We start from the raw sequence: 26,650 nt of genomic DNA on the forward strand, positions 1-26,650 counted from the left end.
GTGGAATGTGGTTATTGGCAAAAGAATGTAAAATCAATTTTGATTTGAAAAAGAAATTGTCAGATTTTTCTTGATGAAATTTATGAGGGAGATGATGGGAAAGAAAATGTACTTACCAGCAGACAGTTTCTTTAGAAAAAAAAAAAAAAACCTGATTTTGATTGATTCCTGTAAGTCCACAAATTCCTTACAGTTTAAGAAAATATATCACATGGATAACTTATATGTTAGCTTAATTACTAACAAAGCAACAGGGTCTTTCAACATTTGCAGAGAAGGCAATTCTATATTTTTTTAATAAATGGGCTACTATAAGATCAGATGTGTCTTAAATACTAAAAGAGTAATAGGGCATGTGTCCAAAATAAAACTTAGCATACCTCTCTTCCCATGGCATTGTTCAGTCATATTAGATTAAAGTTCCTATGACCTGTACATTGTTGCTATAAACTTGGGTGTTTTTGTATCTCATCAGTCCCAATGACTTGCACTGTTGCACATTAAGTTAAATTCGGGCAAGACCATACAAAGTGCACATCACAGATGAATTCCTTGCCCTCATGGAACTCACACCTAGAGAAGGCAGACTTGAAAGAGAAGTATTACCAAAGTGGGGGTCAAGGTCAATTGGAATGTATCCCAAAGAAACTTGAACTGAGCTGGACTTTAAGGACCACTTCTTGGAGGATGTGGCAACAGATGAGTAGGATATGGCAATAGATGACCAGGAGGGAGTGAAGAAAACAGTAAACAGGAAGGTGCCTCAACCTTGGGAATAGTACAGGGTGTAGTGGCTGTGGTTGAAGGAAGGCATGCATGGGTGGGAGTTGAGGGTGCCATTGTGAGACAGTGCATTGAGATGATCAGATGTCAGACTTTTCTGGACCTTTTGGAATAATTGAGCCTTCTGGAGTATAAGTGTAAGGGAGGCCATGACAGGTTTAGCAGGGAGCCATAGGATCTGGTTTATTTTCATATAACCACACTGGCAAGGATGATTAGTTACTAGAGTCCATTTGGTGGGCCATTGCACAATCTTGTGTAGCAATAAAGGTGGCAGAGAGGAGTGGATGGATTGGAGGTAGAACTGGAAAGATCTAGCATTGCATTAGTTAATATTTCCCATCTCCCCCAAATTGTACTGTGTTTAAAACCTGGAGAAAAATGTACTGTTGCAGCCACAAAGGCCAACAAAATACTGTCAGGTGCCTGAAACAATGCACTGACATTTGTTCCTCTGTAAAAGTCACTGCCAATCCTGTGTGCAGTTTAGAAAAGGTCTAAGATGAATGAAAGATTGAGAAGCAGACATTGAGTGTTTAATGAGACAGAGAAGGGTAGCAGTAAGTCAGTGTGGCCTGTACCATCTGGGAACACCTGCTGAGAGAACAGGGTGGTGGAGGGTCATAAAAATCCTGAGGCATATAAATGCAGTAAATAGAACTAAGAACTAGAAAGAAAATTCTAGGAGATTTTCAGATTTACACAAAGTACAACTTATAAATCTAAGTAGCCTGTTCATTTACTAACCCAGTCATAACATATTTAAAATATAACTAGGTTTCCAAATTCAATGCAAGATTTTTTTTCTTCATTCGAACTGCTATAGTAAAGCCCTGACATCAGAGTTTACCTTTGTACATAATGTCAGTTTTCCGCCTCACACATTCAGAAATAGAAATGGATTAGAAGAGCCTTTGTTTTCATCCAGTTAAATATTTCTTATGTTTCAGTATCTCTCAATAAACTTGCTGTTACATGTATTTTAAACACTTGGGTTTGGTGTAAGAGTTTTAAGAACATGAGCCAGTGTTCCCGGACATCACCCTTGTAGATTTAGCAGAAAGTAGAACTGGAGTAGGTTAGCTACCACAGGACTAACTGCTGCAACAACAATCCCCAAATCTCAGGGACTTGGCCCAGTGAAGGGTTCTCGCTGATGTCACTCTCCAGCGGAGGAATGCATTGCTACGGGCATACTGACCACATTTTTCTGTATTCTTGGTGCTCTGGCATTTGGGGCCTTGATCCAGGAGAAACTTCTCCCGGGGCTACCTGTTTCTTAAAATGACAAATGACTCCCCTGGGCGCATGTCCTTGACTACATAAACCAACCTGGGATTGAGCCCAGGGTCTATGTATGCAAAAAAAGTAGTTTCTCAGAATAATCAATTTGAACTATATTCCAGTCCTTTTACTTATTCATTTTTAAATTTCTGTAGTTAGTGACAGAGTCTTACTAAATTGTGGAAACTGGCCTCAAACTTGTGATCCTCATGACTCAGCCTCCAAAGTAACTGGGATTGCAGGCACATACCACTGTACCTGACCAGCCATCTTTTTTATATCAAACTCTAATATAGCAAATCTATATTCCTCTGCCCTAAATCACTCAGAATCAATGTACCCACAACTAGGAACCATCCCTATGGCTCAGAGCTTGCTGAAATTTTGTAGGTAGCCAATCCTAAACTTATTCAGTGTGCCTGCCCTTCCCCAACCATTCCTTTTATCAAGAACCTCAGTAAAGGCTCTGGCCTATGCCTAGTCCCTCCCCTCCTTCTGCCTCCTGACAAGACTGAGGTTGGAGATTTACTGTATGGCCCTGCATGGCATATCTGGCCTCCTGTTTCTAATCATATGGAAGTTTTAAAATTTGTCTTTTCCTCTCTGAAGGTTTGATAATTATAGTTTATCAAATGGACAACAGGAAAAAGAACACACATATTATTTTGTGCCTAAGCTTGGGAGCCACACACACACACATATACACACACACACACGTATTCAATATGGAACTCAAAGAGGGTCAAGGAGGCTGAGTCTCATGTAGAGTTTAGCAGGAGGTTGGGGGGCTTTTCATCTGCAGCAAGATCTTTACTAGGCAGATGGTAGGATATCAGGTAGAAAAGCATTGTCTGCATCTGCTGTTAACTAATATAAATTTAAATTTCTTTTTACACAATGGCTTTTCAGAGCCATTCCTGTGTCTACAGAGGTCTTCAGTTTCTCTGAATAACCAACTCATAATTTAGTGAAAAAAAATGTATTTAGGGTGGGCTATTTTACTCTCCCCCTGAGGAATCTGTGATATGAATGTCTTCCTTCATGACACTTATTTCCCTCTCTACATGTCTTAGCACACCTGGCTAAACAAAGCCTGGTCCTGTTTTATATAGGGGCCACTTTGTGACTGGTCCCTGAGTTCACCCTCAACTTCAACAATGGGAAGGGAGAGAGGAGAAAGGTCATTTGTGCTGACCTGTCTCTGGCAGGAAGGGATCCGTCACTTTGCTAGAAACAGTCACGGGACCCCACCTAGATGTAGGGGCCTGGGGAGTATTGCTTAGCTATGGACCCAGGAGTAAGAAGCACACTGTGGTCTCACTAGGTGACTGGCATTGGCAACTAAGTTTATTTTCTCTCATTTTTACTTCCTTTTTCAACTCTATTTTTAGTAAACAAAAGTGAAAAAAAGAGATTGAAATTTGAGTTCCACATCCTTAACTTCATCCAGCTGAAATGGCAATAAAGAGGAGAAAATCCAGCAAAGGCTTATATAACCAGGAACTTAACCCAACACTGGTTGTGAATGTAATTGTAATCGCTAACACTTGTATAAACCCTACTTTTTATGAGCCCTCTCCAAGATTTTATGCCACTCTTTACAAAGAAAAAGGAAAAGAAATGTTCTCTTCATGAATACATAGTGTTGGGAGCAGAAATAATAGTGTTAATTATAGTACAGGCATGTAAACAGGTTAAGTTCTAAAAGTTTATTTTTAAATGAAATAGTATCTGAAACTTGGACTACGTCTTCACCCATGATGTAAGTCTAGTAGGTGGTAGTTGGTTCTGTACCTCCTCTGAAACTTCTGCTGTCATAAGAGACTCAGAGAGGTAGGGGAACAGGGGCCCTGTTAGTATTCTGGAATCAGGGCTGCTCTGAAATTGCGCAGCTGAAAGTTCTTGAGGCAAAAGGTTGAGGGAGGGAAGTAGGATCTTGGCACCTGTTCCCTTACCAAAATGTCTTGGCAATAGCTTTGATGTCAAGGGAATCCAAAATTCTCCCTACTGCGTTCCATGGCACCAAGATGCCTGCGATTGTCAATTCAGCTATTCCCTGATTCTTACTCCATCAAAATTGCACATATGAATTCCCTCCATCTGTTTTCATGATTATTAAACCCTGTCTTTTCTGACCATACAGTACTATGTTAGAACTTTGTCTTCACATTTTGTCTTTTGTCAGAGCCATTCCTGAATGTGTTTTGTGGTTTTGCTGGGTAATGATGTAATGGTTTTAATGACCATTTAATTGAAATGGCATCTTTATAAAATGTCATCAACCTAGGCCTTTGGAATATTCTGAAATAAGTTCCTTGATCATTCTGTCTGTTTAGAAAATGAGACGTACTTTTTTTTTTTTTTTTTACAAATTGTGGTTTTTCCCACAAGTATTTTCAAAGAAGTTTTTGCATGCAATGTTTTTGGGGCTGTTCCTACTAATGTGGAGGGCCCGTGTGGTTTTTTGTCCCAATTGTTCACAACTGTCTGTTTTAGTGACTGTGTTTCCAGACCTCATTTGTCTAATCCTACATTATGTCGGTCCCTGGATTCAACCAAAAATTGCAAATAATTTAAGTCTGGAAGAACAGGCTCAACCACTGCCTTGGGTCAGTGCATCCTGAAGCTACAAGACTCTTATTTGTTTCTAGGAGAATGTTCTGCAATTCAGGACAGTGTTTCCACCTCACTCATTTCCTGACTCTTTTCATGTATGTAATAAGCACCATCGCTATGTTAGGTTTCATCACATGTAATCTGGAGTCATTCTAAATGTGGACTCAGTTTTATCAAGCAAAGCAGATGGGAATTGGTCCTTCTCTTTTTCTTTGCCCTGTAGAAATCATCCCATGGAATTCTGGGACAGGCAATGTCCTTCTTCTCAGCTCAGCCCTCATCTCTAGGTGGATCTGACCCTAGATTTGCAGAAGTCGCACTGATCCCAGGCAGGTTCATTTAAATGCCAGCTGCTCTGATGCCGTGGGCAGGTTAATGCTTCTCACCTTTCCTCTCACTCTTTTAAGCCATTGTGTACTAATGATGGGTTTCTGTTAGGAAGAGCTCAGTTCTGTGCTACTTAGGGCAGGAAAACAAAGGTTGTGTGAGATCACATGGCTCCATGTGCACTTTGGATGATCTCTTTCATAGGGACCTTTTCAGAGTCTTCCAAGTCTTGACCCCTGCTGACCTCCCTGCCTCAACATAGGTGGATGTCCCTTTTGCCAGAAATGCTCTTTACCCTCTCATTGCCCCCACACCCCCAAGGACTCATCTATCCCACCCCATGCTGCTTTCTCTGGAAAGATATCCTTACTGTGGTTTACACGGATGGAGGATAAATGATGTCCTGAAGGCACCTTGGAGAACCCAACTAGTCATTAGGTTTGGCAGATTTTTCCCCCTTTCCAACAAAATTCACTTGAGATTTTAAATATCTGACTAAAATAATGTCAGCAAAATGACCCAAAAGATGTTTTCCTGAGAGGACTGGTAGAATTGGAACAGCGCTGATAAACAAAGTAGAAAGAAATATCCTGTCAGGAACCTGCATCAGAAATAAACTGGACAATGGAGTTTCTGGTCTTGAACTGTCAGCAAGTCATGGCTTATGAATCTATTCATCCACCAATGCTTTCGTAGGACTTCTGTTCCTCAGGAGTGGCCCATTGGCAGGCTTTTAACAAGGAATATCACCTACAGGTGTTTGTCTATAAAATGGTTGAAATATAACATGCATTCCATGAGGATTTTCCCAGCGGGGTGTGCAGGGTGGTGACTATGGCTTCCTTGGAAGATGCCGTCACTTCAGAGGTTCTTGGCAAGTCCCTGACTCTCAAGTTGGTTTGGGAGTTTTTTCCTCCAAGGGAGTCAATTATTTCCAGATGGTATTAGTTTTGACTGAGAAAAGAGATTCTCTTTCCTAAAAAAATAAAAACTAAAAATGCAGTGTCGAATTATCCCACCAAAATGATGAGCTGAAATATCAAATTTATCCTATCTTCACTAAAAGTTTAATGCTCAGATTGCCTTAAGTGTAAACATCTTATTGAATTCCAGTAGCGTTCACTCAGGACAAGTTAGAAAATGAATGCAATGTAAAATGCTAGAAGCTCTGTGGGAACTGTCCCTCAGGTTCTCCTATTTTCTGTTTGTGCTGGATTGCCAGCATCCTGTCTGAGTCTTCACAGTCCCTCTCCATAAGTCAGCACTGGGCCCTGAGTTAATCATGGAGTTTGCTCCCTTGTGAAGGCCAGCCAGCTTCGTGAGTTGCCTCACTTTGTGCTATACCAACATTCCATTCTCTGCCTCTCCCCTGATTGAAGGGCCAATCACACCACCACATTCTCTCCTCCTTAGCCAGACTGGAGCGATGGGGTTCCCTTCGATTCATTAGACATTGTTAGAGTAAGCTCTCTGTGCATTTTCCACCTCCTGTTATTTCTTTCCTCTAATGCAGTGGTTCCCAACCAGGGATGAATTTGCCCACAGGCAACATTTGGCAATATCTGGAGATATTTTTGATTGTCACAGCCCAGGGGAGCTGCTGGCATCTAGTGAATCTTAGAGGCCAGGGATGCTATCAGACGTCTTACCACGCACAGGACGGCTCCCTGCCCCCCCCCCCCACACACACTAGAGAATTATCTGACAAACACATGGAGAGACAGATGCCACATGTTCCCTCTCCTATGTGGAAGCAGGAAGGGGTAGACCTGAGTGTGGAATGGTCATTGATGGAGGTTAGGGGTGGGGGTTGGATTTGATTGGTGCTTGCTGTAGGTGTGTGTTGGGGTATCACGCTGAACCCCATTGATGTCTACAATTGGTATATGTTGATTGGGGATAAAATAAAATATTAAAGGAAAAAAATTTTAAAAAGAATTATCTGGCAACTGTTAATAGTGCCAAGGTCAAAAAACTCTTGACTAAGGAAGTACACCACACTAACTCAGGAAAAAGGTCTCAAGGGGTTCCTGCTTCCGCCTGAATTGTTCACTATGTGTGTTTTCCTGAACAGTAGGAATTTCTGTCATGTGAATCTAATTTTCCATGATTCTCCTAGAAATTACCTTCACTTCAGGCATTGGCCTCCCTCTCTTCCTCCCTTCCTTCTTTAGAAGGATCTCACTACGCTGCTGAAGCTGTCCTTGAATTCCCAGGCTCAAGAGATCCTCCTGCCTCAGAGTAGTTGACTCTACAGGCACACCACCACACCCAGCTAGGTGTTGGTAGTTCAAATTAGTGACTCTTGGTCTAATTATTTTTCTCCTTGAAGTTGTCTCCTTTCATTTGTGGGGTCCAGTTTTCTAACTCAGTAAATGAGAACAGACTCTTGTTGAAAGCAGTTAGATTCTCATTAAACCGTGTAAACTTGGACATTTTATTTAACTTCCTTTTGCTGCACTACTTTCCTCATGACATATTCATATCATTATGATATTTCATCCCGTCCTTGAAGTACTGAAGGCACTAATATACAAAACACTTGGAACTATACCTGTCATATAGTAAGTGCTTGCAGAAAATGTTTTCAAAACAGAATTTCTTATTTCTACCCCTTTAATGTTTATTATGTATGTATGCACAAAACATGAAACATGCTATATGGTACACATTCTAAGCCCTCTATAGTAGACAAGTGCCTTGTATGTTGGATTTTTTTTTTTCATCCATGAATCCACCAACATTGGAAATATTGGTATTAAGAGGGAATTCAGGGTTGGAGGTGTAGCTTAGTGGTAAAGCACTTGCCTGGCATTCACAAGGTCCTGGTTTCCATCCCCAGTACCACAGAAAGAAGGGAGGAAGGGAGGAAGGGAGGGAGGGAGGGAGGAAATTTAAAACATTGTCAATCCGGAAGTGCAAACTTTGATATGCAGCTCAGTCTCCAACCTTCTCTCCCTCCCATCTGATCAGAGTTTTCCCCAGGCGCCACAGGGCTTGTGCAGGCAGAGTGTCAAGGCACACAGATGTTTGTTTCTCTTAGTTAACGGGCCGCTGTCTGCTCATGAGCGCGCAGGATGGGATTAACACCAGGAAATACATCCTAAACTCAGATGAGGAGGAGGAGGATCTGAGAGCCTCATGTTCTTGCCACTAAATGCATGGGGCTGATTTAGCAGCTAAGAACATCTTGAAATTTCCTGTTTGAAAGGAACCTTGGACATAGTTCAGTCACCATCATTGTTTGCCTCTCTTTTTTATAGTTAAGAATCTTGGGACTTAGAACCTAAAATTTAAAAGAGAGAGAGAGAGAGAGAGAGAGAGAAAGACCTAAATAACAACAGAGCTGGGATAAGAGAGCAGGGCTGGACAGTCTATTAACTCTCCTTACTGGGGTTGTTTCCACTGGGCCTGGTTTCTTCTCTCCACCTCATTTTCCTAAATTTCCTCTTTCCTCTCTTGTAATACAGCCATGTTTCATTGTTAGCTGTTCTTCCTCATATACTGGAAATTTTAAACACTTGGTACCAAGTCCCTGTGTACTCCTTCTTTACCAATGTTGCTGTGTTAATATGACTAGAACCAATGTTCTCCATGTCAAGTAAATGATACCACTGTTTACCTACCTCAGAGGTCAGGCCAAAAGTCTGGACATCACCCTTGATTCCTCACATTCTTTTCTACCCTATATCCAAATCATGAGTAATTATTATTTCTAATTTCATAGTATATAACAATTTCTATCACTTCCTGTCACCTTGGACATAGCCACTCTGGCCCCACATTGTCCAAGAGAATTTCCATACTTGGTGATGATGGAAATGTTTTGTATCTGTGCCATTCAAGCTGCACATGGCTCTGGAGTGTTGAAATGTAACTAGTATGACTAAAGAACCAAATTTTTTTTATGATACTTTATTAAGATGTAATTTATATCCATGCAATTTATCCCCTTAAAGAGTATAATTCTTGGGTTTTTAATATATTCAGAGTTGTGCAACCATCATCTTAATTAGCCACATCTTCATTGCCTCTAAAATCTGGCTTTCTGCAGTTCCCAAATGCCTCCAGCCCACTGGTGTGCCTTCTGACTCTGAAGATCTGTTCTGGGATTTTGTATGAATAGAATCATACAACATGTGGCCTTTTGTATTTGGCTTCTTTCACATACCATAAGGTTTTCAAGACTTATCCACGTCGTAGCATGTGTCAGTACTTCATTATTTTTATTGCTTAATAATATTCTATTGTACTGATACACCATTCACCAAGTGATGGACATTTATTTGTTCATTCACTGGTTGATGGACATTTGGGTTATGAATAGGCCCTTGTGAATAATGAATAATGCTTTTTATTATTTTAGGCTATGATGAATAATTATGAATAATACTGCAATGGACACTCATGCACAAGTTTTTATGTGTTTCATTTGTTTTCTTTTTTCCTGGGTATGTACCTAGGACTAGAATTACTGGATCATGTAATAAATATGTATCATCTTTTGAGGAATTACCCTTCAGTTTTCCAAAGTCCCTGCACAACTTTGATTTTCCACCTGCAGCATATGGATGATTTAATTTCTGCACATCCTCACCAACCCTTGTTGTTGTCTTTTATATTATAGACATCTGGGTGGGTGTTAAATGATATTTCATTATTGTTTTAATTCTGTTTCCTTGATGCCTAATGATGTTGAGCTTCTTCATGCATTTAGTGGCCATTTGTATATCTTCTTTGCAAAAATCCTTTGCTCTTTTTTAAACTGAGTGAATTTTCTTTTGTCTTTTTATCGTTGAGTTATAAGAGTTCTTTCTATATCCTGGATACAAGTTCCTTATCAGATAAATAATTTGTAAATATTTTCTCCATGCTTCAGGTTTTTTTGCTTTCTTCTGGTGTCATTTGAAGTACAGAAGTTCCTAATTTCAATCAAGTCCCTTTCATTTACTGTTTACTTTTGTCACATTGCTTTTGGTGTCACGTCTTAGAAATCGTAGCCAACTGAGGCCAAAATTGCTGCTTTATTTTATCCTAAGAGTTGTGTGTTTGGTTCTATGATCCATATTTTATTTTCTACTGTGACTTTTTTATATACTGGACTTTGCTGTATTAAGTGTAGAATTCAGAGGTGTTAATTACGTTAAGCATGTTGTGCAACATAACATCATCACTGGTTCCAAAATTTTTTCATCACCTCAAGCTGAAACTCTGTCCTCATTAAGCAATAACTCCTCATTCTCCCCCTCCTCCCTGACCCTTGGGAGGAACTGACTTTTTTTTTTAATTGTATTTTATTTGAATGAGTTTAAAGGTAAATGACTAAATGCAGCTAGTGGCTACCATACAAGACTGCTTATTTCTAACATCACCAGTGTCACCCTCCTGGATGGGCGGCTACCATTGTTACCAGCTGACGCAGTGTTTATTATCCCAATCTTAATCACCATCCTTTATTGTTCTATAAAAACTGCACCGTTCCTTTAAGAGCATAGCTCACACCCCTTCATTCCCAGCTCAGAATCCTCCTTGTGGTGACCTGTCACCATTTACACAGAAGCCCAGACTCTTCACCATGCCTGTGCTGATCTGCTCCTCTGCCCTAGTACACTGTTTTTCCTTCTCCCAGTGTCTCTTGCCAGACTGGTCTCCATTTTGTTCTCTGAGCTCACTGAATATTGTCTGAATTCAGACTCTTAGCAATATCTCTTCTCTCTGCCTGGAACCCTCTCCTTCTTGAAAGTCATTAACTCCCTCCTTTATGCCATTTTTAGTGGTCATTTACTTCCTTATAGCATTCCAATCTGCTTGGATGTCACTTCCCTATCTAAAATAGCCTCCCCAGTTACTCTGTGTTCTATTATGTTTATTATGTTCTCTTATGTTTCTTCATAGCACTTATTACACCCAATATTGTATCGTATATCTATTTGTTTATATATTTATGTCTTATCTCCTTCACTATAATGTGAGCTCTATTAAGGACCTTCTCTCCCCAGTTAGACTTAAAGTAAAAATTTATTGAGAATATAATAAGGTTACTCTTTTCAAAACTGTAATCACTATTAGGATCAAAGAAATGATCCTCTGTCTAATCTCAAGTGCTTCTTTATTGAGGTATACCTTTAAAAGTATTTATTGCATTTAGTTCAGTGTGGTGGCACACTCCTATAACCTAACAAGCCAAATGTGTTGCACTTATTATTAAAACAATATTAGAGCCAGTTACTGAAAGGCAAATCCCCACAGTTTTGAATAGCTATTTGCTAATACAGGTTGAATACCCCTTATCTGAAATGCTTTGGATCAGAAGTGTTTCTGATTTTGTATTTTTTCAGATTTGGGAATATTTACTCAGAGTTTACCAGTTGAGCATCCCCAATCCAAAGTCTAAAATTCTGTATCCAGATTTTGGAGCATTTCATATTGCAGGTCTTTAGATTAATGAGCTTAACTTATACATCAGTTTGTTGTCTTCTTGAGATTAATTTAGGCTGTCTTTCACTTTTCAGTTGCTTCTCCTCCTTCTGTGTCGACGAGGTCTTACTTCAGCTTTCCTTCTCGAGTTACCATGTCCCCCCTCCGCTTGAGGTGGTTTCCTTTTGCATGTGTGTGGCTGCATCTCTCTCTGCTCTCCCAGTTCAATTCTTTCCTTCCCTGTAGGGCCTTCTCCATCTAGAACTGTACTTCCTGCAGCCCTGATGCCACTCTGATGGTTAACCTTCCCTTATCCACAAATTTACCTCTCCACATTAGGAGAAAGCATGTGCCCTAAAGCTGGGTCCAGGGACCCATCATTTCCAGATGCCACCATGACTCAAGTTGATGATTATACTGTTTTAGGAAACTAAACAGATCTTGATTCCTTAATACGGGTAGGATTCTTCAACAAGTAGATGAGTAAATCAGCGAGCCCAAATACATGTGGACAGCAGCTACTGGGTTGGAAATTTGAACACAAAACCCCCTTTATTCCTGACCACAGATCTGAATTTGAGTATAAGGGAGAATAAAAGGAGGTTTGCAGTGTTATTTATCCAAGGGAACCATTTCTGACCTTAAAATAGGCTTTCACCTCTCAGCATAAGAACCAAAACGTCTCAGAGCAGGACTATCTAGCTAACACAAATTAGACAATTCTAATAGAGTTCTGCCTTAGCAGTTGTTATATACCTGATAATAGCCATCAGGAAAGGGAGGGAAGGGAAAGAAAGGGAAGAGAAGGGAAAGGGAGGGGAAGGAAGAGAAAAAAAGGAAAGGGAAAGATGTGAAAACTGGAAACATCTCTCACTGAATTGCTTATACTCCCGGCAAATGCTGGACTCCAGTTCCTGTAGCTGCAAATGAAAACAAAAGTAGTGAATATTCCCCCAAAATAGGGTTCAGTCATTAAAAATTGATTTTGTATTTGTGTGGTTATCTTCTTTCACCGATGCACAATTTCAATCTAGCAAAAATTAGCAATGAATAGTAAATGAAAATTTGAAAATGACATGATAGATAGATTGATATTTTCTTATTTCTGTCCTTTAAAAAAAAAAAAGCTGGGCAAAGAGAGATTTTAATCTTTATACAAATGTAAATTTTTGTGCAGATCAAGACTTTGGTTGTTTTGTTGGAAACCTGATTTTGTTTGTTTGCTTCATTTGGAGAGAATATAATATAAAAAATAGAGTTACAAAGAGAAAGAGCCTTAAAATCACAGAAGATTCAATTTTGAAATGCCCTCACATTTTAATATATGTTTCTAAAGTTCCATTTTTAAATTGTGAATAAAACAGCCATCCCAGCCTCCTGGAAGTTAATAGCAGCTTCTTTATTTTTCAGATACTCCGTTTGGCAATGGTCATGCCACAGACTATTTATTTGTTGGAAATATTGTTTACACGGTAAGTTCATCTCTGTTTATTGAGCCATTCATTCCTAAATGGCCCACAGGTGGGGCATAATGATTTAATCCATTAGGTAAGTCTTTCCTCATTGTCATATTTCAAATGTTTGTATGTGTGGATTCCTTCAGTTCAGAGTGGTTGAGAAGTGCTTACATCATTGTTTAGCAGAGTACACTGAGTCAAGGTTTCTGGAGAGGTGATGAGTGGGATTCCCCATTCTTCAAATGACCTTTTACCTCTGTGAAAACTAAGAGCACTGAGGAAGATGGCTTCTTTCAAATCCTCTAAGAAAGGGCAGAACAATTATTTGTGGGAAGACACTGTGATGAGCACGTTCCTTGAAATAAACCTGTCTATTCATTTCCTAAAATCATCCCCTAGCCACTGAGCTACCAAGATGGTACCCTCAAAGCATGGCGGCCTGGAGGGGAGATCTGGGATTTCTTCTAGAAAGTAAAAGTAGCACCCTGAGAATGACACGTTTTTCCTGACTCTCCTTTCTTTTCACAGTACGTTGTGGTCACAGTATGTCTGAAAGCTGGTTTGGAGACTACAGCCTGGACTAAAGTGAGTCCTCCCTGGAATTGCTCCCCTCTCCAGTGTAGATAGTCTTCGTACTATGATTTCTTTTTAAGTCTTGGGATAAGTAATATCTAGCTACATTATTTTAAGTCTTGCATGTAAAAATTATGATTTGATCTTTATCAGGGCAAATTTCCAATCCAGTGTTTCCTGGGGCTTCATTTGCTTGGTACCTAATACAGCTGGCTACCTAATATGCTGGCTCACTGGAAATATACACACGTGAGAAACACAGAAGAGCAGAAAAATAAAGCTTTACATATTTTCATATAATTCTAACTACCAAGAGATAATCATGGGCAACACTTTATTCTGCAACCTTCCATATATTCTTTTGTGTTTGTTTGTTTTTTAAATATGATACATTGTAGAAAATAGATTTTTGTAATCTTTTTTTCTTAAAAATATATCAGGAACATTTTTTATTTCTTAAAATATACTCCTACAAAAGGCATTGTTCATGATTAAAGAATATTAAATTTCATAGATCTCTCACATTTATTTAATCTAATCAGTTCCCTATTTTAGGAATTTAGTTATTTCTAAGATTTGGAGCTTATAGTCAGATTTCATGTTTGTCACTCCTGGAGTGTCATGCCTAGCTGCTGTGTAGATAGACTCACCTAATGCTTTGCTAAGAAGGTGGAGTAGGGTGGGAGATCAGTGGGGAGTCAGGGGATCCATTCACCGACAATGGCAACTATTCCAGAGGGGTGATGGTGACAGCCCAGAATGTTGGAGGAGGAGGTAATGAGTCGTGGAAAGACTCTGGAAGTATTTGTTAAAAAAAAAAAGAAGAGAGAGAGAGAGAGAGAGAGAGAGAGAGAGAGAGAGAGGAGGAGGAGGAGGAGGAGGAGGAGGAGGAGGAGGAGGAGGAGGAGGAGGAGAGGAGAGGAGAGGAGAGGAGAGGAAGGAGAGGAGAGGAGAGGAGAGGGAGAGGAGAGGAGAGGAGAGGAGAGGAGAGGAGGAGGAGAGGAGAGGAGGAGAGGAGGAGAGAGAGGAGAGGAGAGGAGAGGAGAGGAGAGGAGAGGAGAGGAGAGGAGAGGAGAGGAGAGGAGAGGAGAGGAGAGGAGAGGAGAGGAGAGGAGAGGAGAGGAGAGGAAAAAGGAAAAGGAAGAAAAAAATCCCTGACTTGCTGATGGATTGAAATATGGGGTATAGAAAAGAAGTAGAGGTCAAGGACCATAATTTTAAGAGTACAAAGGAGACAAAAATAACCAACTCAGTAGATGCTTAGTGGGGTATTAAAGTCATATCCAAGTTTATCTTGTAGGAATAAAGAGTAGAATAGCAGTTACCAGAGCCTGGGAAGAGTGGGGAGGGAAGGAGAGGAAGGAGAGAGGGTGGTCAACAGGACAGGAGTGCAGTTAGGAGCAATAATTTCTAAGTTCTGTAGCAAGTGGGGTAATTATGGTTAACAATTAGATATATATTTCAAAACAACTACAAGAAAAGATTTTGAATGTTCCCAAACAAAAAAATGATATATATTTGAGTGGTGGATATCTTAGAGAATGGTCAGCTGTCACACAAAAGCACTTTCATCTTCAGGATAACCACTAGTTAATTTAATTCATTGTTAAAAATCCTGAGACAAGAGAATTAGAGCTCTCCAGTGGCCAGAGAGTCATCATAATTTTTCCTTCAGGACACGTGACCTGGAGGTGGGAATTCTGCAGCAGGTGGGGTTGGGGTGGGTCTACTGGCTAGCAGAGGGACCATCTGAGCATCTGTTTCCTTTGCAGTTCAGTCACCTGGCTGTGTGGGGGAGCATGGTGATCTGGCTGTTGTTTTTTGGCATCTACTCAACCCTCTGGCCCACCATCCCCATTGCTCCGGACATGAGAGGGCAGGTCAGTAAGAGTGCACCTCCTATTGTCAGCAGTGTTTTCTGTATGTATGTGTGAGCAGGCTGTGTCTTGTGACAGTGAACTTCAGGAAAGGCCGTTGTTACCTGCTCCCATCAAAACTTATCAGGAGCACCAAATCAAGGCACCTGGGAGAGGCTGTCTAGTCTACACAACTGACATTATAAATTGTAAATGTCTTGAAATTTTTCAACTTAAGTGATCTGACTTGCCTCACATGTTCCCGTTTCCATAATGAAGTATGTGTTCCTTACACAGAGTACCTTATGTTTATGGTTTGTGGCCCTTGGAAAACCAGAACTGTTTTGAGTTGTTCATAATCTAGTGATTATGTAGATCACACATTTAATGTTACATGTAGGATTAGCTGCTTAATTAGTAATTGGCATCTGTGAAAGATAAATCTCTCTCCTAACCAGACTATTAATCAACCAGAATTTCTTGTTTTTATCTTTTAACTAGGGAGGCTGAGATAGACGACTTATATTTATTTGAATGGTTTTGACATTTTCTTTTGTATTATCTTTGTCCAGTGTCTGAGATAGAACCACCAACGGTGACAAACTGGATCACAGATTCACACAGTACTGAGTGTGAAGAGGAAGGACATTAGTAATCCTTTGGTGCAAAATTCCTCAATTTACAGGCAAAGCTATGCAAGCCCATATCCCCTAGACCCACTCCACAATCTCCTCCTTGGGATTGTCCACAGTCAGTGCTGCCTTTAGATCCTGACAAGTGGCTACCCAAATCCTGAGCTTCAGGAGACTTCTGGAGCAGGCCTCCATGGCTAGGTATGTTCCTCTATGAACTGAAAAGCCATAGTGTGCAGAGCCAACCCCCACTTCTGGTTCATTCTCTGCATTCCCAGGACTCTTGAGTTTGCTTCTTAAATGACCAAAAGACCACTGCCAAGCCCTGCCTGTGCCTCTCCCCAGATCAGACCAGGATGCAGAACCCTGAGTCTCAGTCAACAATGAGATTGTCACTGTTTCTGGCTCAATCTCAAGCACTGGAAAACTGTTGGCAAGGAGTGTGCAGTGAGTCAACCAGATATTTGCACTGGCCCGTCCACACCTAGGTTTGTAGGATGATGTTCATAATGCTGTGGGACAATGTCAGGGGTGGAGGAAGAGAAGAACTGTGGGTCAGGGGCTTCCACTGTGATTTTTGCCTCCAAAATACATACTTTAGGGGCCGATCTGGATGCTACCGCTGCCTGACTGCAGAAATGAACAAACATGCCTGGGTCTACCAAAGTCTAGATACATACCCTGTTGCTGTCTCGTGTGAGATACCCCATGGTAGCATTGCTCGCCTTTTTTTTTTTTTTTTTTTTTTTTTTGGTAAATTGGTCAGCTACTACTGCAGGGTTTCTGGTACCTCCACAAAAATGGGAAATGAGCAAGCTGGCCCTGACCTGCAGGAGTAGGCTGCACAGCCTCAGATGCATCTTTGCATTCTGTAAGGAGAGGACAAATGCCGCACTCTTTCAGTCCTTTTCCAGTTCCAGTCAGTAGAGGAAATTGCAGGGCACTGATTGAATGAACCCACAAGATTATTGTGGAGCAGAATGAGAATTTCCCAACAAAGATACTTTGTTCACGTCAAGGCATCATCTCTATTGCAAGGCAATGTGATTTGTTCCCACAAAACAACCAAGAAAAGAATCCAGTACTCATCATTTGATAATTCATGGAAGCTTAGAATATCTGCTTTGTGTTCTTTCCTCCTGGGTAAGGGTGTGCCTACTCTGATTTCACTTGGAGAATTTTACAGAACAATAGATGGGGCTGTAGTGGATTGCCACAGACAGGCTTCTAAATTAGAGGAGAGTGACAGCTGACAGGATGAGGTCAGTTGATGTGTGACTGGTGGGCAAAGCCATTCCTTTGAAAGCTCCTCTGTGTCCTCTACAGTGCTATCCTAGCAAACCCCTCTGTGTACATTTGCTTCATGCCTCCAATTCCAATGAACTAGGCTGGTAGCTGACTCTCGCTTCCATCAAGCCTTTGACTTTCAAACTGCAGAAGGGCCAAGATTATCATGCAGCCACTTAAGGTGTCCACAATCTTACTGAACAAGTCACATAAACTTGCCAATCTGTGTGGTTCTAAGGCTCAACTTCAGGGTGACATTTCCATACAATCATGTCAGCTGCATAATGACATTTCCGCCAAAAACAGACCCCATACACTCATGGGTGATTCCACACGATTATATGGCCTCGTGACATTGTAGCCATCTTAGTTTGTGTAAGTGCCTTCCATGATGCCATAATGGGGAGATTGCCTATCGATGCACTTCTCAGAACATATTCCCATTATTAGAAGTCTTTGTGAACTTTGCAGTAGCAATTTACTGAACTATTCCTATTTATCCAAGAGCAAAAGAGTGATCTTACTACTTTAAACTTTTGTTTAAAAACCATCCCCCCCCCCTTACATGACATTTTTGCCTTTTTTATGAGTGGGTTGGTTGTTTGCAACAGAAGGCAAATAATGCTGTTTTGAGTCTCATAGCTGGACGAGACTAAGATTCCCATTAGGCATCTGGTGAGAGGATTAAGGTAGTTTCCATCATTTAAAGAGCTGTTTATCATCTCTAGTCTTCCTCCAGGGGATCTCTGAGTGGGAAAATGGTGTCAGAAAACAATATATGACTTTCACATCCCGACTGATTTTAGTATTTTTACCTTCTGTCTGCCACTTTATTTTGATTCAATAGTTTACTGATTCTTTGAAAAGTGATTGGAACTATTAAACATTTTAAAACCTTTTTGAAGAATCGCTTGGGTGGAGAGTGACTAAAACTAGTCTCAAGCTTTATGCCAATCTAGAAGGAATTGAATGGTGTTATAAAGAAAGAGAGCAACTGACCTCTGGTATAGTCAATAAAAGAAATTAACTCCTTTGGGAGAACTGTATGCCCAAGCCATGTCCATCCCTTGGGTTCTAGGTTGGTGGATGCTGAGGAGTAAGGGGTATTCTTGGACAAAGACTGCTTTTGAAAAATTACTATGTTAAAAATGAGTCTAGTGATTTTTATAAACCATTTTTTGATTTGACAATGCAATAGATTTTGGCAAATGAAAGTGGTTCTTTGAAGCTCTAGAATTAAATAGTGTCTAAAGGCAAATGGCATTTCTCACCCAAGAGCCAGAGAGAGATTTGACACAAAAACATTGTCTATTCATAACATCTTCAACCTTGAAAAGATGCATTGTGTACTGTTGGAGTTTCCTAAACTAATGTGATTAAATATTTCTTTGTCTAGTTCATTATATTTGGAGTTTTTCTCACATGGGGGAGAATGCAGGTTTTCCCTTGAGGGCAAAGGAAAGGAAGGGCTGTAGAATTAAATATTTGTTCTCTACTCTTAAAGCGTTTCTATCTTCCCCAAGGCACCTCGTGATATGGTATGTAAATCCTCCAGACAAAGAGCCAGGAAGTCCCAGTGGAAGTTTCTGAAATCAAAGAAGTCACGTGCATACTTCCTGTCCTAAAACTGTGTAGCATTCATGGGATATTTCCATTTTTCTAAGCCTAGGCTGAGATCTACGGTAAATTAAAAACTCAGGTTATGTCCGTCCTGGTTAATATGAAGTTCCTCAGCTGAGGAAAATAGGTGATGGTGTTTTTCCATAGGGGACCATCTGGGTTTCTTTCCCCCAGTAGCATAACCATGCCACATGGGTTTCTCCTTAAGGGTGTAAATGTCTCAAAATGGAAAATAACAATATGCTTGTTGGCATAGAGTTTTGAATTAGAGAGATAAAGAGGACTGGATGGAAAACCAGATCAGGAAATATGCTTTTTTTTTTTTTTTTTTTCATGCATTTCCCAGGGTTTCTGACTTCAGGAGTGTCTGAAGGGGTCTATCTGACGACCTCTGCTCAAAGGTCAGGAGGCCTGCCTACTACCCCAGCCAGAACCACACACCCTTGGGCAATCACTTAACCTGTGCTAATTTCCTAATCAGCAAAGTCAGATTAAGATCACCCACCCTAATTACCTTAGAGGATTGTAGAGAAGATATCATGAGATAACCAGCAGGAAGTCGCAAAACATGCACGCTCTTCTTTTTCTTGGAATGATGAATGATTTTTGAACCTTTATTCAAAGAAATATATTGCTAAGATTTAAACTTCCAATCTGGGGGGCGGGGCAAAGAATTTTAACATTTCAACATTCAAGATGGAATGTTTCTCAGTAAGGTCCATTGACCACCTGTATTGTAATCACCTGGTTGCTTATTAAAATTGAAAATCCCCCCACCAAAAAAACTCTCTCTCTCTCTCTCCCTAACACATACACACACACACACACACACACACACACACACACACACACACACACACAGAATTAGACTCTCTGGGCATGAAGCCCCAGCACCTGAATTTTAATCTATTTCTAGGTGATTCTTTGAAGTTTGAGAACCACTGCTCTAAAATACCTATTATTCCATTACAGCATTTTAGCTTGTGCTGGATATGGTAGGAGAAAAATGGTCCACTGAAAATATGGACAGCTGATTGAGTTCTCCTGGTTTGGCATTAGTGTAAGATGTAGCCAGGTAGTGCCAGCATAAGGCAGCTAGCTACCTAAATAGGGGATTACACCAAAGACATTACATCACTCACTGTGGAAAAGTAATCCTCACCAACTCTGCTTTTCCTTTAAAGTTTTTTTCATTGCTATTAAAAGAGGGGGAAAAAACTTTCGCTTCAAAGCTGACAAACTGCTAACTGTGTCTCACAGCCAAGTTCCAGGCCCAACCAGTTTCTGGAATATGACATGCTTCATTTTTTTTTTTAAATCCCAAATTCAGGGATGCATTTACTTTCGAGCTTTATATACACACTCATGGATACACAATGCGAATTCCAGTGGACTAAAAGTGAACAGGGAGGAATTATGATGGGTTGACATTTTGCCATTCCTGAATCCAAGTGATTCATGATTCTCCTTCCCTGAGAAATTGTGTTGCCTGGATTTCTCAGTCAATCTGATAGCACATCTAGGAATGTCCATGTGAAATATGAAGAGTGATGTTTGTGTCCAATCAGCATGCATACTAGGAGGTCAGCTGAGGAGTATATAAAACAGCCATGTGGACAAATCCCTTTGCTCAGCTGCAGTTCTAGAATGTCTGTACAAGACAAGGGTGTAAGGGTTGGGTGAGGACTTGTCCTCAGGCTAACCATGGCAGGGGGCACGGTTCCTTGCCTCCAACATCCATCCTCCTTTGTCCTTTCCCAGGTGTACCCAGTTTGTATCACTTATGTGTTGTGACTTACTCAAGAGGACCAGTACATTAGGGGAGCTGTTTCCACCCCTAAGTACAGGGGAGAGCTTATTCCCCTCCCCTCTGCTGCAGTGGGTGGACTCAGAAGCTTGAAGGGATGCAAGGAGACCATTTGCTGGGAGCTTTTGGGGTAGAAATGTGTTTGCTCCCAAAAGAAATCCATCAAAAAGAAGGTCTTCTCTTCCAAATGGTATGGTTTATATTGTGACCCTGCTATAGTTTTGATCTTGGATGTCCCCCAAAGGCCCACACATTAAAGACTTGGTCCCCAGGGTGGCACTATTGGGAGGTGGTAAAGCCTATAAGAGGTGGGTCTAGTGAGAGGTCTGTAGGTCATTGGGGGCATGCCTTTGAAGAGAAATGTGAGGCTCCAGGCTCCTCCTCCTCCTCCTCCTCCTCCTCCTCCTCCTCCTCCTCCCCCCCCCCCCTTTTGCTTCCTGGCAATAAGATGAATGGTTTTGCTCCACTAACCCTCTTTCCATGATGTGCTACCTTGGGGCCAACTAATCACAGACTGGAACCTCCCAAACAGTGAGCTAAAATAATCTTTTCTCTTTATAAGTTGATTATCTTGGGTATTTGTTACAGTGACAGAAAATTAACACAGACCTCAAGAATTATTCTGCCACCTGAAAGAAAACCCTCCGAATCCTACTGCTGATGTGAAAAACTAGAAAGACAAAAGTAATCAACATAAAAGTCCCCAGTGAACTGTGGAGGTACCAAATGAAATCCACCCCAGGTCAGGCTCTCCAGGAAGCAACCCATGTGTGTGTTGCCCAGCCTTTGTGTGTAGATCATGAGAAGAAAAGATTTTTTTCACATGTGAGTGTCAGATTGTTTCCCTTATATTCACAAATATATGGTCAGTCAAGAAAATAAATTATTTTTTTAAAGCAGGCTTAAGGCGTGGATAGCATAGTTTACTATTTCACTATACTCCAAATTATAGATTGATTTAAAGAATTGATAAAGAATTGCTTTATTCATGTTGACATAATATCCCAGAAACACCAAATGTGAATATCTGAAACCCATTGCAAGTGTCTTTAGCACCAAAATATTGAGTAAAATTGGTCCGTTTTCCTCAAATACAATACTTCAGAAGCCCGTGTAGTGAGGAGTGGTCAGGCTTATAAGTGTACAAAATCTCATCAGCAGAGACTTGCTTTTCATTTTGAAATAATGTCCTGGAATCTTTGTACAGTTCTCTCAAGTATTTGTTGATATACATCTTACATTTTGGTTTTTTTTTTTTTTTTTTTTTTTTTTTTTCTCCTTGTGGTACTGGGGATTGAACCTGGTACCTTGCAAATGCGGGGCAAGTCCTCTACTACTGAACTGCACCCAGCCCACATTCTCGCTTTTAAACTTGTACATTTTGTGGAATGGTAAGACTGACTTTCCAGAAGGAACACACCATATTTATGGATAGCATGCTTACCTGAATAAATAGCCATACAAGCAAAATTAAGGGTACATAGAGGTCCTTGTTTCTCATGTGTCTGTGACTGTTGTCACCAGCATCCTGTTTTTCTGGCATGTGTTTGCCCTCCTTGAAGGCCCCCCATACCTATCCTTATCTGAGGCAAGCACTCAAAGTGGAAAAATAAAATAAAATCATAACAGTGACAAAAGAAAACCTTCATTAATAATAAAAAGAAAAATCAGGAATGTTCGCTTGAGCAGAGCTACCTAAGATGGGTTCTCCCAGGCTGATAAATATTTGGACTATAAAATTAGAAAATTCAGGCATCCATCCAACTGGTCTGTGAGAAAATGGATCTCATAGGTGTTAACATGGAACAACAAGTTGCCTTTGTTTTTCTTGTCCTGGCTAAGAAACAAAGGGAAAAGTGTATTTTTTAAGAAGTTGGAACCTCCTTAAAGTGGTTTTCAGATTTTTCTGTGCAGGCCTGAAGTAGCAGGGGTGTCTTTCTGGACTAAAGTGACTGGAAACAGCTTCTTACCTACTCGGTATACATCCCAGTTGTGAAAATGGAACTTGATTTAAAGTAACCCAATGCCTGAGACATCCATAAAGCTAAGTCTGTTGTTCACAACAGGATTGCTTGTATTATTTCTTTCTGAGTTCCAGTTTTTGTCAGGTATGTGAAGTCAATAGTGTTTATCTTTGGATTTAATAGGGAAACTACAGAAAATAAGACATGTAGGTAATAATAGGTAATGATGTTTACTGAGCAATTACCGTTTGTCAGACAAAATTCAGCTGTTCCTCAGTAGAAGACTGGTTCCAGGACCTCCCTGCAGATACCAAATAAAAGGACACTCAAGTACCTTTTATAAAATGGAGTAATGTTTGTATAAATCCTGTACCAGGCCTAGGGGTGTAGCTTAGTGGTAGAGCACTTCCCCAGCATGTGCAAGGCCCTGAGTTCTATCCCCAACACCAAAAATATAAAAAATAAACTATACACTTTTTCCTGTGAATTATATCTAGATTACTTATAATAATATAATGGAAATGTGATTACTAATAATAATATAATGGAAATGTGATGGAAATAATTGTTCTACTGTATTTTTTAGGGAAGGAGAACATTTTCTGTCTGGTTAGTTGAATCCACAGCTGAGTAACTTGCAGATATGGGATGCCAACTTTTTACGTTCATATAAATATACTCTACATGTGCAGTCTAAGCAGCAGCTCATTCAGATATCTGCAAACTTTGGAAGAGACAGAGATGTAGAGGAAAGGGTGGGTCCTGTGGTCAGGCAGACAGTGGAGGAGCTAGGACTTCCCCTCAAGTCTGCTGGACTCCAGGCTATGTTGCCATGCTTTGACACTACAGAAAGCACCCAGGATGATGACAAACCAGGTTTCTAATAATAATGTCAATCATTTGTCATTAAAATGTTGCTTTTATTAAATTTTATATGAAGCAACTCACCATACAATGTAATAGAATTTTAAACACACGAATATTGAGTTAAGATAGCATAAACAGACTTTGGTTTTTTAATCACATTTCTGACTATGGATCCAGTCTCTTCTGCAATGACGTTTCAAACGACACAGTTTTTTTTAAGTACATTATGGAAAGCCTTACTTTGGGGGAACCTAGTTCTCCCTTCCCCCCTATACAATTCTCTCCTTTTTGCCAGTTTATTTTATTTTGGCCTCTTGTTTCAAGGATACCGCGCGTTAATTAGAGGCCAGGCGGCTTTGATTGTGAGTTATTTTTCTCTTCAGTTAGAAGGTTTGTTGTGGTGTTGCCATTTGTCATTCATCCTGATGTTAATTTTTAAAATATCTGTCAGCAAATTAAAGTACACATTATATGCTGATTTTGTTTGTTTGTAATATTTACGCTCAGTGGTCACAGAGCATGTTTGATGTGGTTTTGAACTTTTTCTCTCGCACAACATGTGGAAGTGTGTCTGCGGGCCACTCTCCTTCAGATTCCATGCCGGAGTCTGCTTCTCTGACATCCACAGGAAGAAGGCAACCTTTCTCATAGCTGGGGACCATCTCCACAACTCATCCCAGAGATGGTGGGGGTCTTTAGGTTTGCTCTATTTAAAAGAAATGTAGGTGCTTGAGAAAGGCCACCAAATCAAGGATGCATGTAAGAAAACATGACCAGGAAAGGTTAGACTGGAGAAGGGAGAAAATGCAACCATAGCATGCTTTTAAGAACTTTTCTGATTTGTATGAATAAATGCAAAGCTATCACTGACAGTATCTAAGAGGATCACTTTTGTGCATGAGATTTTCAATTACTGTGTTTTGCTGTAGCCATTGTAAAATATCAAAGTGTCCCTGGAAGAAGTTGAATGATTTTGGAACCTGGATTAGCCAGGTCTTATGTAACTGATGTTCCTTTGGCTGAAGACAGAAAAAGAGAAATCTCAGTTACCTGTGCCAGTGCCCATAGCACTGGTTGATTCATAACCTATGTATTTAATAACTGAGCTGATTTTGGTAGAAACTGAAAGAGTTCTATTTAAATGTGCAGATACTTCCAAGTGCAGAAGTACTCTGAGGCAGCCCCACACACTCCCTCAGCAGCAGTTCGAAGGGTATGGTGGCATCTCACCATCTCCTGCCTGCCTGCATCCATTTCCCCTTCTTCCAGTCACAGCCCCCAAACTCTTCCCCTTTGAGAACATGCTTTCAGTTAGTGCTGATTCTACCTCTGCTCCACCTCTGAGGTCTAGATCTTTGGCCCAGGACTGTGCAAGCAGACTTTCAGCTCATTGATAGCAGCAGTTGATTCAGAAATGGGTCTGGTGGTGCCCCACACTGTGATACTTAGAAACAATTCAAAGATTTTTTTTTTTTAATATATAAAAACCAATTGCAGGGGAAGCTTTTTTGGTACCAGGTTTGTTGTATGAGCCTGGAGCTGCCAGGTGCTACTGCAGAGAAAGTTCTATCTGAGGATAATTTGAGCATGGAGGAAAGTCAAATCAGGAGCTCACAGCCTTGAGTGTGCCCCTAGATCCAGCTCTGCCTGAAGCTAGAGCCATCTCTAAACGTTTAAATAGTCACAAACCACTGTATTTCTATTTTTGCATAAGGTAATTCAGGTTGGAATTCTGTTACTTCTGAGAGGAATCTTAAATTAATGGAAAGTTAATCTCTCCAGTCACAGACAAAATGTAAAATTGTCTGGGTCAGGTTAAAGATAGAGAGAACTCTCCTATCCCTTTTGGAAAATTGGACATTGTCATTATGTAGTAGAAAAGCAGCTTCTCTTTAACTTCTCCTGTTTGCATTTACCAAGTTGAGATACAAAAGGACTTTGCCTTTCTATAGCCTTCAGTGTGTCCCTCCCCCAAATCTCTACCCACCCCATCTCCTACCAAAAAAAATACAGGTCAGCATAAAAACTAATTGATTAAAATAGTGGTAGAAAAAATATGAAGCTTTATTCTTTGGCAGTCAATTTAAAATGGCTTAGAATCAAATAGTCGTGAGCAGCACTGTCCAATAGAAATATAATGGGAGACATGTGTATAATTTTGAATTTTCTAGTGGCTCCACTAAAAACAAATAAGTGAAATTAGTTTTATTAATGTATGTAGCCCAACATTTCCAAAATATTATGACTTCAAGAGGTAATCAACATAAAAAGAAATTGTTAATGAGACATTTTACATTCTTCTTTATGTGCTACATCTCCAGAGTCCAGCGTGTGTGTTGCACATACAGTGCTAGCCTCCAGCCACACTAGACATCTTTCAAAGGCTCAGTAGCCACATCTGGCCAGTGGCTGCTGTGTTGAAAAGTGTAGCTCTTGACCAGCAGAGATTTGGAAGCACAGATTCACTCCTCTAAGCTAAATTTAGCACAGGCAAGATCAAGAGGTAGGAAGCCTGCCTGGGAGAAGTCTGGGGTCTGGAAAAGCCTGATGCCCCAGGTTTCTCCTACACACTCAGAGTGCACACTGTCTGACTTCTATTTTAGTCACCTTCCATTGAAAGGGTCTTGGCTCTGACACAAGACTGTCCCTAAAAATAAAATCTGGGGATAGCAGAGCTGTTAATCTATGGGCTTATTAATTGTTTTAAGCGGAGTTTATAAACCAAGATTTATAAAGTGTGGATCTGACTTCAAATATATTTTTCCAAAATGTTCGCTAATATTCCATTGATTTTATCCCAGATGTTAGAAGGAATAGGTCAGGACCTAGAGCTTCAGTTAGATTTATGTCATGCTGCAAGTGACTGAGCAATGAGAATCTATGCTACTGAAAATAAGTTAAATCTGTTCCTTCCAAATGGTTTATTCCATACATGGCAATTTCTTAAGCAGAATTATTAGGTTGTATGAACCCCTTATCCTTTTTGCCTTTTTGAGCCTCAGATCCTTCTTCCCCTCTCTAGGCTGAATCCAAGTCCTGTCATTTCTTATCTCCTAAACATCTCTTAAATGTCTCTCTTTCCTTCTGGTCATACTCTCATCCAGTTGGTTTGAAGTGCATCATTTCTCACCTGGAAACTTGCAGTAGCTTCATAGCTAGT

The 26,650-nt window shown here is 40.3% G+C and overlaps 1 protein-coding gene across 1 annotated transcript in view; it reads left to right on the plus strand.

Annotated features, from left to right (window-relative positions):
- ATP8A2 (ATPase phospholipid transporting 8A2) overlaps nucleotides 1-26,650 on the plus strand; it is a gene marked incomplete at its 5' end in the record, with an annotated part of 656,754 nt that overhangs the window by 486,967 nt on the left and 143,137 nt on the right. Inside the window, 3 exons of the mRNA XM_079136232.1 lie at nucleotides 12,838-12,899; nucleotides 13,413-13,469; nucleotides 15,230-15,337. Coding sequence (XP_078992358.1) covers nucleotides 12,838-12,899; nucleotides 13,413-13,469; nucleotides 15,230-15,337 — 227 coding nt within the window. The remainder of the gene's footprint in view (nucleotides 1-12,837; nucleotides 12,900-13,412; nucleotides 13,470-15,229; nucleotides 15,338-26,650) is intronic.

Source organism: Sciurus vulgaris, assembly GCF_902686455.1.
Source record: "Sciurus vulgaris genome assembly, chromosome: 4".
Classification (NCBI taxonomy): Eukaryota; Metazoa; Chordata; class Mammalia; order Rodentia; family Sciuridae; genus Sciurus; species Sciurus vulgaris.